The 15,868-nt window shown below is 38.3% G+C and overlaps 1 protein-coding gene across 1 annotated transcript; it reads left to right on the top strand.

Annotated features, from left to right (window-relative positions):
• The first annotated feature begins 2,552 nt into the window (after window positions 1–2,552).
• LOC110931326 lies at window positions 2,553–4,189 on the top strand. The gene is made up of 2 exons (XM_022174724.1): window positions 2,553–2,931; window positions 3,369–4,189. The coding sequence occupies exons 1-2, from the start codon at window positions 2,553–2,555 to the stop codon at window positions 4,187–4,189; spliced, it is 1,200 nt and encodes a 399-aa protein (XP_022030416.1).
• The last annotated feature ends 11,679 nt before the right edge of the window (window positions 4,190–15,868 follow it).

The following is a 15,868-nucleotide window of genomic DNA, read 5'->3' on the forward strand; positions in this document are numbered from 1 at the left end:
TTCCAAACGAAATTAGATTTCACACGAAATCTAATTCCGTGCGTAATTACATGAAAGCCACTTTCAAGCGGAATTACCCTTTCAAGCGAAATTACCTTTTATCTCGTACTACGTGCCCTGATCTAACATTGTAAGTACAAGACTAGATACAAGACGAAGTCAATAGACGCATGCACTAACAGAAATCATTGTTAAATCATGTGGAAATCCTTTAGACCTGAGTTGTTTTTGGTGGAATGAGGCCAAAACTTGAAGTTCATAAGAACTCCATGTTGACATCATCCTAGAACACCTCAAATCCGCTGATTTCACGGTTAAAAGTTAAGATTCAAAGGTGAAAATGATGAAGAAGTGTGTGTAGATGATAGATTTACAAGATTAGAGTTGAAAACTTACAAGAATCAAGAGAAATCGAGAGAAAAGAGGGCTTAAGGACGCTGGTCGAACTAGAGAGCTGTCACATCACTGTTGGTGATGTGACAGGGGTATATATAGGTTGCCAAACGAGGAAAGAGGAGCACAGGTAACGGATCGGATGGCCATCCAATCGGATGGTCATCCGAACTCCGTTTGGATGACCATTCGATCGAATAGTCATTCGATCGAAGTTTTCCGGTGAGTTAGGTTTTGGCGTTTCGTTTTGCGTGTTGAGCATTGCGATGCCTTTAATCGAGTGTTGATTAAGCGATGCGATATATTAATAATCACACAAATACTATATCTAACATACAATCCACATAAATAACTCACGTTTAGCGTTTGCAATTTGATTACGTTAAGATAGGGTTGCGATTGTGTTTTCGATAAATCTCCACAATCATAATGTAAACATGCACAAGTAACACGTAAATAGCACACACACGTAAAACAATATACACAACCTATAAATCCAGTTGCGAATGCGATTGCGATGCGATTAGCGATAAATAGATTAGCGATTAAACATGCGATTAAACCTCGATGGCTAATAGATACTCCACATAATACAACTAAAGCAACAAATAAATATAATTCAATTACAAGCCAAGGGGTACAACCCACAGTTAAGCAAGGAGTGACAGATCGCAATTAGCAATCTTTTCTTCTTTTGACTTTGACTTTGACTTGTACTTTGACTTTCATAGCACGGGGTGTTACAACCACATTACCCGAAAATACTCAACCTGGCTACTCTTTTAGCTACACTTCTACATCATCCGTTGTTCCAGCCTTCTCATCGTGTTTCCCAACTTTCGGGCAATCATCATCATCACCACAAATACCAACACCCGGTTTATTTCATCCCGGTCCATCTATAATTTATTCCACTCCATTTCAACCATCTTTACAACCGGGAGCACAATATCAACAACCACAGTTTCTACAAACTTCGGGTGCAAGACAAGATGGGTTTGATGATGGGTATGACGAAGAGTTTGGGGGATATGAAGAAGAGGGATACATGTATGGAGGAGATGGAGAGCAAGGAGAGTATATGTATGTTCAAGGTCAAAGCCAAGGGATGCAAGGGTATGGTAGAGTTCCTCAACGAAAAAATATACCTCAACAATTCCCACCACAAGGTCCACCGATTCAAAGGCAAATTCAACAACAATATGTGGGGCCAAGGTTTCAACCACCTTTACAACAATTCGGACCTCCAAGGCCACAAGTTCAAAGCCCAATGGGTCCTGTACGTCCAAGAGTTCGGTTGGGCGTGCCACGAAGACATATTCGAGAGCCCGTGAGAGGTATAGAGGCACACTTTCGGCCAGTGATCACTAACAACCTGTCACCAATAGTCATTCCTCAAAATAATCAAGGAAGGACTTTTGAAGTTCGAACAAATTCTCTACAAAGTTTGCCAAAATATATGGGTCTAGCAACGGAGGAGCCTTATTTTCACTTGGAAGCTTATGATTCGATATGTAACACTATTGGTGGGCAAGGGTTTTCATCGGATGAAGTAAAGTTGGTACTCTTTCAGTTTTCGCTAGAAGACAAGGCGAAAAAATGGTTCCACACCTTACCTTCGGCATCAATTTACACATGGGCGGAAATGCAACAAATCTTTTTGGAGGAATTCTTCACCGCCCAAAAGACGAATGATGCAACGGAAGCTTGAGAAGCTTAAAACAACAACAAGGTGAGATGTTCCATGAGGCATTTGAACGGTTCAACTTATTGCTTAAAAATTGCCCACATCATGGTATTGAATTATGGGAGTTGTTGAATGCATTCCATGAGGGTTTATGTTCCGAGGATGCACGTGATTTAGTGTCTATCGCGAATGGTACATTCGGTACCAACTATGAGCAAGATGTTTAGGCATTCTTGGAGCAAATGGCGGTCACATAGAAAAGGAAAGCTCAATCATCAAGGAGAGCACGACCGACCATTACTCGAACTTAAGTGCATGCGGCGGAAGATGCAAATATACAAACCATAAACCAAATCTATGACGTTTGTGCACTTTGCAATGAGTTGCGGCTGAAAATTGTCAAGGGGTGGAAGGGCAATATGAGGAGGTTAATGCACTACAAGGTCAAGTTGGGGGTGGAAGAAACTATAACATGAATTCGATTACATACCACCCCGGGTTACGAAACCACCCGAACTTTAGATACGAGAATCCATCAAATCAAGCCAACCCGAATTTTCAAGGAAGTCAAGGTAACTTTGTTCCACGCCAACCGTTTAATAATCAAGGTGGGTATCGAGGCGGGAACAACCAAGGGTTTCAAAGACAATACCAAACGGGTCAAGAGCATGGTGTGTCTTCGGGTGGAAACAAACTGATGGAGATGTTAAAGGCGAAGCAAATAGAAATGCAAAAGAGAAATCAAATGGACGATGCTCGCATTCAAAAGGATGAGATCCGTGAAAAAGCAATTCAATCTTTGACTACCCAAATGGGTCAACTCGCAACCGAAGTGGCGGACTTGAAAAAAGGTAAAGGTCAATTACCAAGTGACACTAAGGTAAACCCTTCTCACACTTCATCTTGTAATATTAATATTAATCATGTGAGTGTTTTGAGAAGTGGGAAAGAGTATAAAACCAACCCGTCACTGAGTTTGGTTGATGGGGTGGTTGAGGACATAACAGGTCAAGAAAGTGATGATGAAAATGAAACACCTAAAATTTCTTCTAAAAACCCCAGTTTTGAAAAACCCGTAATTATTGAAGAAACAAAAGATAGAAATGAGGAAGGGGACCTAGTCAAGTCCCATTTCCTTCTGCTTTATTAGATCCGGGTAACAAGAATTTTATTTCAAAACGGGGTCCTCAAAAAGAAGAAATGTGGGAGGTGTTCAAACAAGTTAAAATAAATCTTCCATTACTTGAAGCAATTAAACAATTACCTTCTTATATAATGTTTTTAAAAGAATTGTGTACCCAAAAGAAGCAACAAAAAGTGCCTAAATGGGTCAATTTAACTGAACGGGTAAGTGCGGTTTTAAAGGGAGATCTTACTCCTAAGCTACAAGATCCGGGAATGCCCCTTATTAATATTCAAGTTGGAAATTTTCAAATGGCAAGGGCGTTACTTGATCTTGGAGCCGGAGTAAGTATTCTACCGGGGGGCTTGTACGACCAATACGATTTTGGTCCACTAAAGCGGGTTCAGACAATGGTTCTTTTAGTCGATTTGTCTCATAAGCTTCCTCGGGGTATTGTGCAGGATGTTATTGTGAAAGTTGATGAACTTTATTATCCGGTCGATTTTCTTGTTTTAGACTACTCATTCGCGGACCCAATTCAACAACAAAATGTTATTTTTGGTCGGCCAGTTTTGAACACCGCTCATGCCGTAATTGATTGTCGATATAGTACGGTTGACATGGCATTCGGTAATAGAAAGATGAGATTAAATGTTTTTACTCACGGGTCTAGTTCTTTTGGTGGTGATGAGTGTTTCTTAGCAGATATCATTGACGGATGCGACCCGCATGAATACGAGGAAGATATGTTGGAACCCTGTGTTTATGATTGTTCTTTGCAGGTATATATGTGTGCATTGAGGTTGGAAGAAAAGGAGCAAGAGGCTCTAGTGGTCAAGGAAGGAAGGCCGCCATGGACCCACCAAGTCGAGAATTTACCGGTGGAGATTGATTCGGGTACAAAGCCTTCGTTAGAGTGTACACCACAAGTGGAGTTGAAGGAGTTACCAAAGCACTTGAAATATGCATTTTTTGGGGAACAATGACACTTTACGGGTGATCATTGTTTCTAATTTGGAGGTGGCTCAAAAAGAAGGCTTGTTGCGGGTGTTAAAGGCTCATAAGGCGGCTATTGGATGGACGATAGCCGAATTGAAAGGTACTAGTCCATCCATTGTCATGCACAAGATTTTTAGCAATGAAGATGCAAAGCCTACCTGAGAAACACAAAGAAGGTTGAACCCAAACTTGAGAGAAGTTGTGAAGAAAAAGGTAATAAAGTGGTTAGATGCGGGGATCAGCTATCCCATTTCGGACAGTGCATGGGTGAGTCCGACACAGGTAGTGCCTAAAAAGGCCAGCATCCTGGTAATCAAAGATGAACAAGGCGAGCAAATCACCAGCCGACTGGTCACCAGGTGGCGAGTTTGCATAGATTATAGAAAATTGAACGCCGCTACCTCTAAGGAACATTTCCCATTACCCTTCATTGACCAAATTATTGAAAAAGTTTCTGGTAAAAAATATTACTGTTTTTTGGATGGGTACTCGGGATATAACCAAATTGTGATCCACCCGGACGACCAACACAAAACCACGTTTACATGTCCGTATAGCACATTTGCTTTTTGGCGAATGCCATTCGGATTATATAACGCTCCGGCCACTTTTCAAAGATGTATGATGAGTATTTTTTCAGACATGGTCGAGGAGTCTCTTGAAGTGTTTATGGATGATTTTTCCATATTTGGCCCAAGTTTTGAGTCTTGTCTCGATGAATTAGAAAAAGTTTTAAAAAGATGTGTCGAGACAACTTGGTGCTAAGTTTGGAAAAAAGTCACTTCATGGTTCAAGAGGGTATTGTGTTGGGACATGTGATTTCGGGCCGTTTGGGATCACTGATAAGTTCAAGGCATTGGGATGGGAAGCCGCCTTGAAGAGCAATGATGGGGAGGTCAAAAATTTATATGATAAGGAAATTTAAGAATGGATGGCCACTCTTACGTATCCTCCCTTCAAAGCCCCTTCGAAAATGAAGCGCATAGGAACAGTGAATGGCGTAAATGTTGAGATGTCGTACGATTCCCTGTGGAGAATTGCAAAGTTGGATAGTAAACCGGCGAATCAATACATTTGTCTGCGCTTAGAGGATTTGTACTTTAATCCTCAAAAGAACCCACAGTGGCAACACATGCTTGATTATCTATTCATACTGGGAACCATTCATGGGAAGCTTTTAAGGAGGAACTTGAGGATTGAAGCGCAGTTGATGTTGGTGGTGTGTACACAAAACGTTATCCCGAGGCGGGGTGACAATGTTGAGGTGAGGTTTGCGGAAGTTCTGGTGCTCTCTATGTTGTTACATGGGTCTCTACTTGCCCCCTTTCGGTTTCATGTGTTGAACAATATGTGGATCGGTCGAAACAGTGGGGAACGGAGGATTATCCCACACTGTAGGTTAATCACCGCCCTGTTGAAGTTGTATGGGGCGATTGGATCGGAAGACAAAGGGTCTTACAAGATGTTAGTGCACATGTCTGTCGACTTCGTCTTGTATTGAGTCTTGTATCTATATTGGATAGAACAGTGCTCAGTATGCTAGAAATTAGGGTTTTAGTAGTGGTTAACCTGTTCGCACGAATTGGCAGAGGCCATTTCGTACGAAATGGTTATTGTCCATTTCTCACGAAATGGATCTTGTCCATTCCATGCGAATTGGACACTCTATATATAGCTGAGCCTTGTGTTTCATTTGTAACAGTTGTGATTCTAGAGCCGAGGTGCTGCTGAAGTGTCGTTTGATTTGTAACGCTTTCAAATCAATAATACAAGACAGTTAAAATGAATTTATGTGTGAATCAAGCTGGAATCAAGTCCGAATCGTTGAATTCCGCCTTTGGTTTGGATTAGAACTCTTCTGATAGACTCGTATAGGTCGATTCTCGATCCTCCAAGTGGTATCAGAGCTCAGGAGGAAGAGTTCATACCGATTTTAGCTTGTTTTCATCAAAATTTCTGACTTCTACTCATTCTTCTTCACATTTTTCAAATTAAACGGAGATTTCACGGTTAAAATGGACTGATTTTCACATATAATGTGCGAAACACTGTTTTAATCAATCCTTGAAAGAATCAGACCAAAAATCGAACCAAAACCTGATCAATTTTGTCAAAAACCGGCCTATTGTGTGACATCAGCATCATTTCGCACGAAATGGACCTTCATTCCGTTTGAAATTGAGTTCCAGTTCGCATGAAATGAACCATCTCGCTTAAAATTGACTCCCATTTCGCACGAATTGAACTCTAAGTTGTTCAGTTCGCTTGAAATTGTCAGATCGTGTGAAAGTTACCCCCATTTCGCACGAATTGGTTTCTAAGACATCCATTTCACACGAATTGAACTTTTAGACCTTCATTTCGTTTGAAAAGGGTCAGCTCGCACCAAAGGTCAACCGCACCAAAGTCCAGTTCGCATCAATGTGTTCCAGTTCGTTTGAGATTCCAGTTCGTTTGAATCTTCAAGTTTGTTTAAACTTTGTAAATTTGTGAAATTGTTTTACCGAAACATGTAAGAAGAGTTTTATAACGCTTTTGCAACCACTCCAGCTGCTCTAGTTACAGTTGCCGAAACAATTGAAATCAAAAATGAAAAAGGAACCTTTCAAAAGCCTCCGAAGCTTATGTACATTAAGGATTTTAAAGGATGGCATAATCGTTTTGAAAACTAGGTGCAAGCTTATAAGTTTGATGCATGGGTTTCGTTAGATAAAGATTACGTTAAGCCGAAAGATGAGCGTGGAAATGAAAAATCTTTAAGTGATTATTCAGCGGATGAGAAATTAAAATACACCAGTGAAAAAATGATGATTAGTATTCTCCAACAAGCGGTAAAAGAAGATATTTTTGTTTTGCTTCAACATGAGGAGACTGCTAGATCAATTTGGTTAGCATTGACTAACAAGTTTAAGGGAAGTGCTGATATGATAAAAAATAAACGTGCATTACTAAAGAAATCATTTGATATGTTTATAGCTTTTGAAGATGAGACAACTAAGAAAACTATCGATAGATATTGTCATCTTGTTCAGGAAATGAGAAGATTGGACATCAAGAAAGAAGACAATGAATGGGTTGATAAGCTAGCTGATGCACTACCACAGAGTAAATGGGGAACATATTTGTTGATTTTAAAACATATGAGAAAATCTGAAAGTATGAATTTGAGTAAGTTCATTCAGAAGCTTGAAGAACATGAATTGAATGTTCAGAAAACTGCTATCATGAATAATCCAAGTGCTCAACAAGATCTTAGTCTATACTATAGAGGAAGCAAATTTGAGACTACTCCGAGTCCGAAGATTAAGACTGCTTTTAGTGCTGATGGTACTTCCGGAACAAATGTTAGCACTACAACTCAGAGTGGTGGATATTCATCATCGTATTCAAGTTTTGATCCGAATTTCTCAACACCAAGTTCTCAACGACAAGGTTCAACAAATCTGCAATGCAATGTTACATTGAATATTTAAAATGGTTAAAATTTCTCTCCTGATATGGCTAAGCAACACATGGCATCACTTGTTACTGTGTTAGAGTCGTATGAAAGCTTAGTTTCTGGAAGAATTGGAAATCCGATGCTTACAAAAGAAGATTATGACCAGATTGATTCTGTAGAACTTGTGTTGATGGACATCAAATGGTGTTTAGCCACTGTTTTAAGAAGAGTAGAAAAATTCAAACAAATCACCGGTAGAGATGATCTTCGTGATACTGCTACATCTCAGTTAGGTTTTGATAAATCAAAGGTCACTTGTTTTCCTTGCCGAGAAAAGGGGCATTTTAAACAAGAGTGCAAAAACAGAGAAATAACTGGAAGACAAGATCCGTTTGGAAACAACGATTATCATCGAAATGCAGTTTATCATCAGGTTGCTCAACAACCATCATCATCCCGTGTTATTGAAGATGAAAAGAAGAAAGCTTATCTAGTTAATCAAGATGATGAAAGATTGCTAGAGGGATTTAGCTGGGACAAATATATTCCGGCTGACTCAGAAAAATCAGCATTTGTTGCTCAAATATTGGAAGAAGAGTTAGTCAAATCTAGGTCCAAAAGAACGAAGATTTTCAAATCATCAGAAAGTGATGAAGACATTGATGATGAGGAAGAGTATATTAATACAGCTAGAAAAAATTCGGACTCATTTAGTTTTAATTTGTTTTTTGCAGATAAAATTGAGATGTTGAAAGAAAAAAGGGCTGCTCGACTGAAGAGAGAATTGGAAGAATTGGAAACAAGAAGGATTGCTGAAGAAAAGGCAAAAATGGAAGCTGAGAAAGCAATAGCCGAAGAAAATTCGACAGAGAAGGTCAAAGATGAAGAGTGTGAGGTAAAAGTAGAATTTGATGAAGAATCGATGGCTGAAAAGGTGAAAGAGAAAATAGTTGGAAAAATCGTTGAAGTGGAAAAAATAGTTGAAGTTGAAAAAATCGTTGAAGTTGAAAAGATTGTCAACGTTGAAAAGATTATTGAGGTCATAAAACCTTGTCTGAAATGTTTGTAACCATGCAAACATTGTGAAGAAAAAGAAAAGAAGTATAGTGAGCTAAACGAGTTGAAAGAAAAATTGGTTGTTAAATGTGAAGTATGTAAAATAATCATATGATGTGCTGAACAGAACGGTTGATAGTTTGAACAAAACAAACCTAGAAATAGGAGCTGCTTTGACAATGATGAGTTCAACATTAATGACTAAGCAGAAGGTCATAAATAGCTATATTGAAGAGTGTGCAAAGCTAAAGCAGGATTTGGAGACCGAAAAGATTGAAAATGAAAGAATCAGACGATTGCTGTTGAGTTATTCAACTTGTGATTATTTGATTGATAGAGTTTATCCTACTATTGCAGGTCTTGAAGCTTTTCAAGATAAAAGGATGGAAGTTATGGATACTGGTAATAAACAAGGTGTCAAGTATAACAAGTCTCCGCCTCCGATCTGGGAAAGTTATTCACCCAGAAAACCAAATGAGGAGCAATTAAAAAGGTAGTAAATATAAAGTTAAAGTCTGAAACCACTGATGAGTTACCAGACAACATTGATGTCACATTCATAGCGTATGACACTGATCATGAGTCTGAGTTATTAAAGAAAGTGGTCGATCAGGTGTTGGATATGGATGAAGAGTCAATGTCGGAGTCTAAATTTGAAAGTTCAAGTTCATCAGACAAGAGTCCGAGTTCACCGGTTAAAAGGGTTTACAATAAAGATTTTCTAATGTCAAAGAATAATTTGAATGACGAAACATTCAAAGTTGCATATACTTTGAATGATTCTGACAAATTATTTTCTAATGAGGAATTTCCAATAAGAAGTGTTAAAGCTGAACAGATCAAACAGGTTTTCAAATTAACAGAAATTAATATTTCTGAAATAAAAGATGTAAATCTTACTGAAAAATCTAAAAAAAATACACCTCAAGAGTTCAACAAAGATTGAACAAGAAAAAGGGTTACAGTTCTGGTTATGGTTTTCAAAAGAAACCAAACCATAACAGTAATTTCAAAAAGAAAGGTTTAGGTTTTATTTCTCCAGAAAATTATAAAAATAAGAAAATTTATAAACCGAAAATTAAATTTGTTTCAGGTACAAGTTCAGAGGAAGCGAAGGAGAAACTGTTCAGGAAACAGTCAAATCAAGAGTTTCTCACAGAAAAGAAATAGAATGTTTTGAAAAAATCTGCACCAAGAGTTGACAGAAGAACTTGTTTCAAATGTTAAGAAGTTGGACATATTGCTTGGAATTGTCTAAAGTCCACCAACACAAAACAGGGAGTTTCTTCTATCTCAGATATGAAAAAGAAATGTGTTGATAAAACAGAACAACCAGTAGAAAAATTCAAAGAGTTCAAAAATTCGAATTTCGAAGTTGGTGAAAGTTCGAAACGTTTGTACAAAAGAAGAGTCGATTTGAACAAACAAAAATGGGTTTTTAAATCTGAAACTAGTTCTGACAATCAATCTGACTCGTCAAAGTCAGAGGAGTCATCTGTTTTGTCAAGAGATGAGAATTCTGTTCTAGAAATGAACGATGAAAACTTTCCACCATTGTCAAAAGAAAACTTGAAGTTAAAAGTTGGAAAGATTGAGATCTCAGATCAATTCTTCCATGATAAAGAAGAATTTGATGCTGAAAAGGTTTTTAATGGAAAAGTGAAACATATTTTTGGGAAGATGGTTGATGGGAATGTTACAGGAGTGAAAGAGTTTTATAAATAAAAAAGATGGTGGGTTGAAGATGATTCACAATCACCCAAGACTGGTCAGGCTTGGGAGACAACATTTTCTACTTAAAATCTTGATTTCCCAAAGCTCCCAAGTTGGTAATCGAGGAGCATGAATCGGCATCTTTTTCAAAATTGAAAATTGTTATATTTCAATTTACAAATGGTAGTGTTGATAAGTGAACCTTCAAGTGGTTATTCAAGGTCATTAAGTTGAACTTGATTTAACTTTCATTCAAGAGATTAAAAGAAGAACAAAATGATGAGTTTATCCCCGATCTTACAAGTGGTTTTCACAAACTTAATTTCTGGAAAAACCATTTTGATTAAAACAAACTTAAGTATTTTGAAATCATAATGGGAAAATAGTTTGTTGACAAGGGGAGTTCTGATTGCTTATGCCATGTGAATGGAGAATTGAATCTATTCTCATCAGTTTGTCAAATTTATTTAAATGGTTTTGAATTTTAGGGGGAGTAAGAAATTTCAGAAAATCCAAAAACCTTAGAAACTTTGAAAAAGGTCAAAAACATCTGAAAAATCAAAAATGAGTTTTGTTGTGAAAAAAAGGAAATGATAGTACATCAGTGGACAATCACAACACGCTAAAGAATTGGAAAGTCAAATGTGATAAACGATCTCACTGACGATATGCCAGTAGTTTTTTTACACGCTTAGTAGATTGTTGTCAAGATATAAATCTAAATATCATAACTTGCTTATTTCGTGGGGAACATCTCTCGGATATATAGGTAACCCCTGAAATCTTGTTTGAAAGACTTTCTATTTCTGACATACTAGGTCTTTGTGCGTGATGATATCTGGGGTATTATACCTGGACTTCTGATTTTTCGGATGCAATAGCCTAGTCCTCGTATAATGCTATGTACTGCTCTAATTATAAACCTCACCCTCAGCATAAAAACTGATGAAACATTGAAAAATGCTAATCATGTGCTGTTGAAGAAAAGATCCCCAAACGGGACACACCAAAAGACGAGCCATAATCTCTTTGCCTGAATGGAAGTTCTAAACTGAGCTCTCATGGTCTCGCATTACCCGTTTACAGATATCATTAGTATTCATTCACCTATAAGACTGAATATAGGAGTCTAGATACGGGAGTATATTCTGAGGTGGTACACACAAATAAGTTTAAGTGATTAAAACATTAATCTCGTATCTCGAATCAGTTTAACTTTGTGTGAAAATTTAAGTGGATCAGTATACTGACAATCTAAGTGAATCGTTTAGAACTTAAAATGTTTAAAGCTTAACGGTGTTAGTGATTTGTCTCAAAAACTGATATGATCCTCTTACACAAACTCACAAAAATATTGTCTGTAAATATTTATTTACTACATTTTCATTAAAACAAAAATCCAAAAAGATTTTCGAAGTGTTTTAGCACAAAATTTTGAAAATACAAAAAGATTTTATTTCATCTTATTTTCGACAACCGATGTTGGAGAACTGATTTTCAAAATTCTAAATGCTAAACATAATGAACAACAGGTTGGGAGAGTTTGTTTGAGAAGGAGAACAAATTTGAAAAGATTAAATGGTTTCAAATTAATGAAAATGTCCAATTTAAATGTTTCGATTACAAGTGGTTAGAAGGGATTCTAAATTTGTTACATTTTTTAAATTGTGAATCTTACTATTGGGTAGAGAATTATGCAGGTTAAAACCAGGTTTCTAATCCTGTTGCCTCGGAGAGCCAGGAGACGTTTTAAACCTGTGAAAGTGCTATGTCAGATTGCGATCCCTGAACAACTTAAGGGGGAGTCTACTAGCAAAGGGGAGTCTGAAGATAGTAGAGCCAGTTTCAGATCATATCGTACACGCCAGCTACTAATGCTAAAGATGTTAAAGAATCAAGAGATCTGATCAAGAGAATGTGAAGAGTCAGATTGAGTTTCTGAGAGAAAGAAAGAGGAGATTGAAGATTATTAGATCAACATCCAAGGGGGAGATTAGCTACTGTTTCTGATAGAGAGAAGAGAGAAGAGGAAGGATGCTTGCAGTGTCAGATACTTTGAAGAGCACGAGAAGACTGATCAAGGCTGAAGACTTGTCATACTGAAGACTCGGCACTGAAGACTTCGTCGACATCCAAGGGGGAGTCTGTTGGTGCATATGTCTATCGACTTCGTCTTGTATCGAGTCTTGTATCTAGATTGGATAGAATAGTGCCCAGTATGCTTGAAATTAGGGTTTTAGTAGTGGTTAACCAGTTCGCACGAATTGGCAGAGGCCATTTCGTATGCAGTGGTTAACCAGTTCGCACGAAATGGATCTTGTCCATTCCATGCGAATTGGACACTCTATATATAGCTGAGCCTTGTGTTTCATTTGTAACAGTTGTGATTCCACAGCCGAGGTGCTGCTGAAGTGTCGTTTGATCTGTAACGCTTTCAAATCAATAATACAAGACAGTTAAAATGAATCTGTGTGTGAATCAAGCTGCAATCAAGTCCAAATCGCTGAATTCCGCCTTTGGTTTGGATTAGAACTCTTCTGATAGACTCGTATAGGTCGATTCTCGATCCTCCACAAGAGATTTAAACCGTTCGACTTGACGAACTTGGGACCGGGTTGGGATACAAGGAATCGGAGCGATATCACAAGTTGCAAAGTGATGAGCAAAGATGGAGGGCGTTGAAGGTGGACGCCCGTCCATTACAACCGGGGGAAGCTGATGAGCCCGAGAGTGGTGATGAAGTTGAAAGTGGTGATGATGATTACCAAGAGGATACATTTACGGTTGATGTAGAGATGGGTGGAGCTGGACCAAGGGAGGTGTTCAAGGAGTAGGAACACAATCTGGTTATATTGGGAGTGCATTCGACTATGCACAACACCAGTATGATCAATATTGGGCACATTCAGGTACTATGGAGCAAGTGGTTGAACGAAGGTGGCCACCCACGTTTGCCGATTGGTCCGACTCAAACCAGATGCTTTTTGATCACCAAACGTACATGGGAGCGAGCATGGAAAGGGCTTTAAAGCAAAATTATGATCGACAGGAACAGTGGAACTGTGCCCACATGTATGCTCACCAAGAAGAGATGAACAACCACTACCTTGACGACCGACAGGGATGCATGCTTGATGCTTGGCATTCGGGCCAACCGGTTGTATCCGACCCGCCAATTGTGGACTACTCTACACTTCCACCTTATGACGGTAGTGTCACATATCCCGTCCCACCATTGCATCATTCACAGTGGGTGGATCCACATACGGGTATGGGTAATCAACAAGCCGGTCAAGAAGGTAATCAAGGTGGTAGTAGTAGTGGCTCATTCGGATTTGGAGAGTTAGCGGATGTGATGACATCTATCTTCGGGCCTCGTCAACCAAGATATTATTGATCAGGTGGTGTTCGATCTCATCTTGTATATTTTGTATATTATTGTGTTTTATTTTTTGGTTGGGTGGATGGGTGGTGTTTGATGTGTTTATGTTGATGGGTTGTGAAAGAATGGTGGTGTTGCTGGTAATAAGAATATAAAAAAACAAAAAGAAATTTAGGATTTGAGAAATGAAGCGAAAAGTTGATTTTTTTGGGTGTTTAAGCGATCTTCCCTTGAAAACCATACATTGGGGACAATGTATCCCAAGTGTGGGGATGAGGGGAAATTTTGAAAAATTTGTGAAAATTGTGAAATTTTTAAAAATCAAGCGAAAAATGGTCCGAATTGAACATTTGAGTATTAAAGCACATGACACACCGGCAACCCATATCTGTTGGACCGTGTTGCGACCCTAAGCAGTCAGTTGAGAACGTTCATCTTCACATACAAAGGCGGAATCAATGCACATGAAGTTACACAGCTTTTTCTTTTCAATTCATACTCTTTTATTGCTTTCTAATTCAATTTTGACAGAGTTTCGTTACAAAAGCAATGACCTAGTTCCGCTCCAACGTACACGAACAATGATCAGGTTTCGCTTCAACTACCTATATATAGACCCTGTGCTTTCGCTTATACGACAAGCCGAAAAAGCGAAACCATCTCGATACCACATGAGCGAAACCATATTGACACATAAGCGGAACTACTTCAACACATGTACATAAAAGCGAAACTACAACATTAAACATAATTTTGACTTTCAAGAACCTATGTTGACCTATCTAGACCTAAGACTTAATGCAGACGTAGTCAACAGACATTCCATGCATCAACAGACTCCCCCTTGGATGTTGACGAGTCTTCAGCTCCGAGTCTTCAGTCTTGGTCTTTTCTCCAACTCTCTGTCTTCTTATCATAAGCACTCTATCTTCACAGCCTTAGGATCACAATCTGACTCTATCTTCCATCTTCCCTTCGACTGTTGATCCAGACTCCCCCTTTCACTGACTCCCCCTCTCGATATGCTAGAATCTGAGGTCTTGATCTGGTTCAAGCTTTAACAATTAGCTTCCATTGGGAATAATGAAGTCCAAAAACCTGTTACTCAACCAATAACATTACAATCTATCTTTTCAACAATAAATCACAAACTCAATCAGCTTTAGAAATCCACTCAAGTACTCAGGTCCAAATTAATAACCCTGATTACTCAATTAATCTACCAAGTTCAACTCAATGACCTTGGTTGATCATTTGACGAATCAAACTGATTTTGTAAAAACATTATCACATTTTCTAAAAACAATGTAACAAGCATCAACTTAATGAACTTGTTTTAACTTTGAAAACATCTCAATCTCTGACAAAGTAAGCTCTCCTCATTCTTCAGTTCAGAACTTTCCTGCATTTGCTTCAATCTCCGAGAATCCAACGATTAACTCTCCACTTTGGTTTGTCAAAAATAAAGCAGACATAAAATCTTTTTGGATTTTAATAAAGTGTTCTATACTAAGAAATGAAATGCAGAAAACTTAAATTGCAGAAAATAAAGAAATTGAACTATTTACAAACTTATTTTTGGCGAGCGTGTCAGGGAATCATATCAGCTTTTCAGACAAATTACTAGTACCGTTAAGCTATATATCATGCTCAGACTTAAACAATTCACCTCGATTGCCGATATACTGATCCATCTTAAATTCTCACACAGATTTCAATCTACTCAGAATACGATTTAGATGACTTATGAACTTAGCTCATTCATGTGTCCCACCTCTTGAATATACTCCCGTATCTAGAATCCCAGATATTCAGTCTTACAGGTGAGTATACCACAAATGATATCTGTAAGGGGTTAAATGCGAGGGCCGTGAGAGCTCAGGTCGATACTTCCGTATACGCAGAGAGATGACGGCTTCGACTTTCTGGTGTGTCCCCTTTAGAGGATCTTTTAGTTACAACAGCAGCGACTATCAATTTTATTGTTTCATCAGCTTGCTGAGGGCGATGCTATGTTTCAAGCATTTGCAGAAAGTATTATTCGGGGACTAGGTCAGTACTTCCATACAGCAGAAG

This window comes from Helianthus annuus, chromosome 3 (genome assembly GCF_002127325.2).
Source record: "Helianthus annuus cultivar XRQ/B chromosome 3, HanXRQr2.0-SUNRISE, whole genome shotgun sequence".
Taxonomy (NCBI): domain Eukaryota; kingdom Viridiplantae; phylum Streptophyta; class Magnoliopsida; order Asterales; family Asteraceae; genus Helianthus; species Helianthus annuus.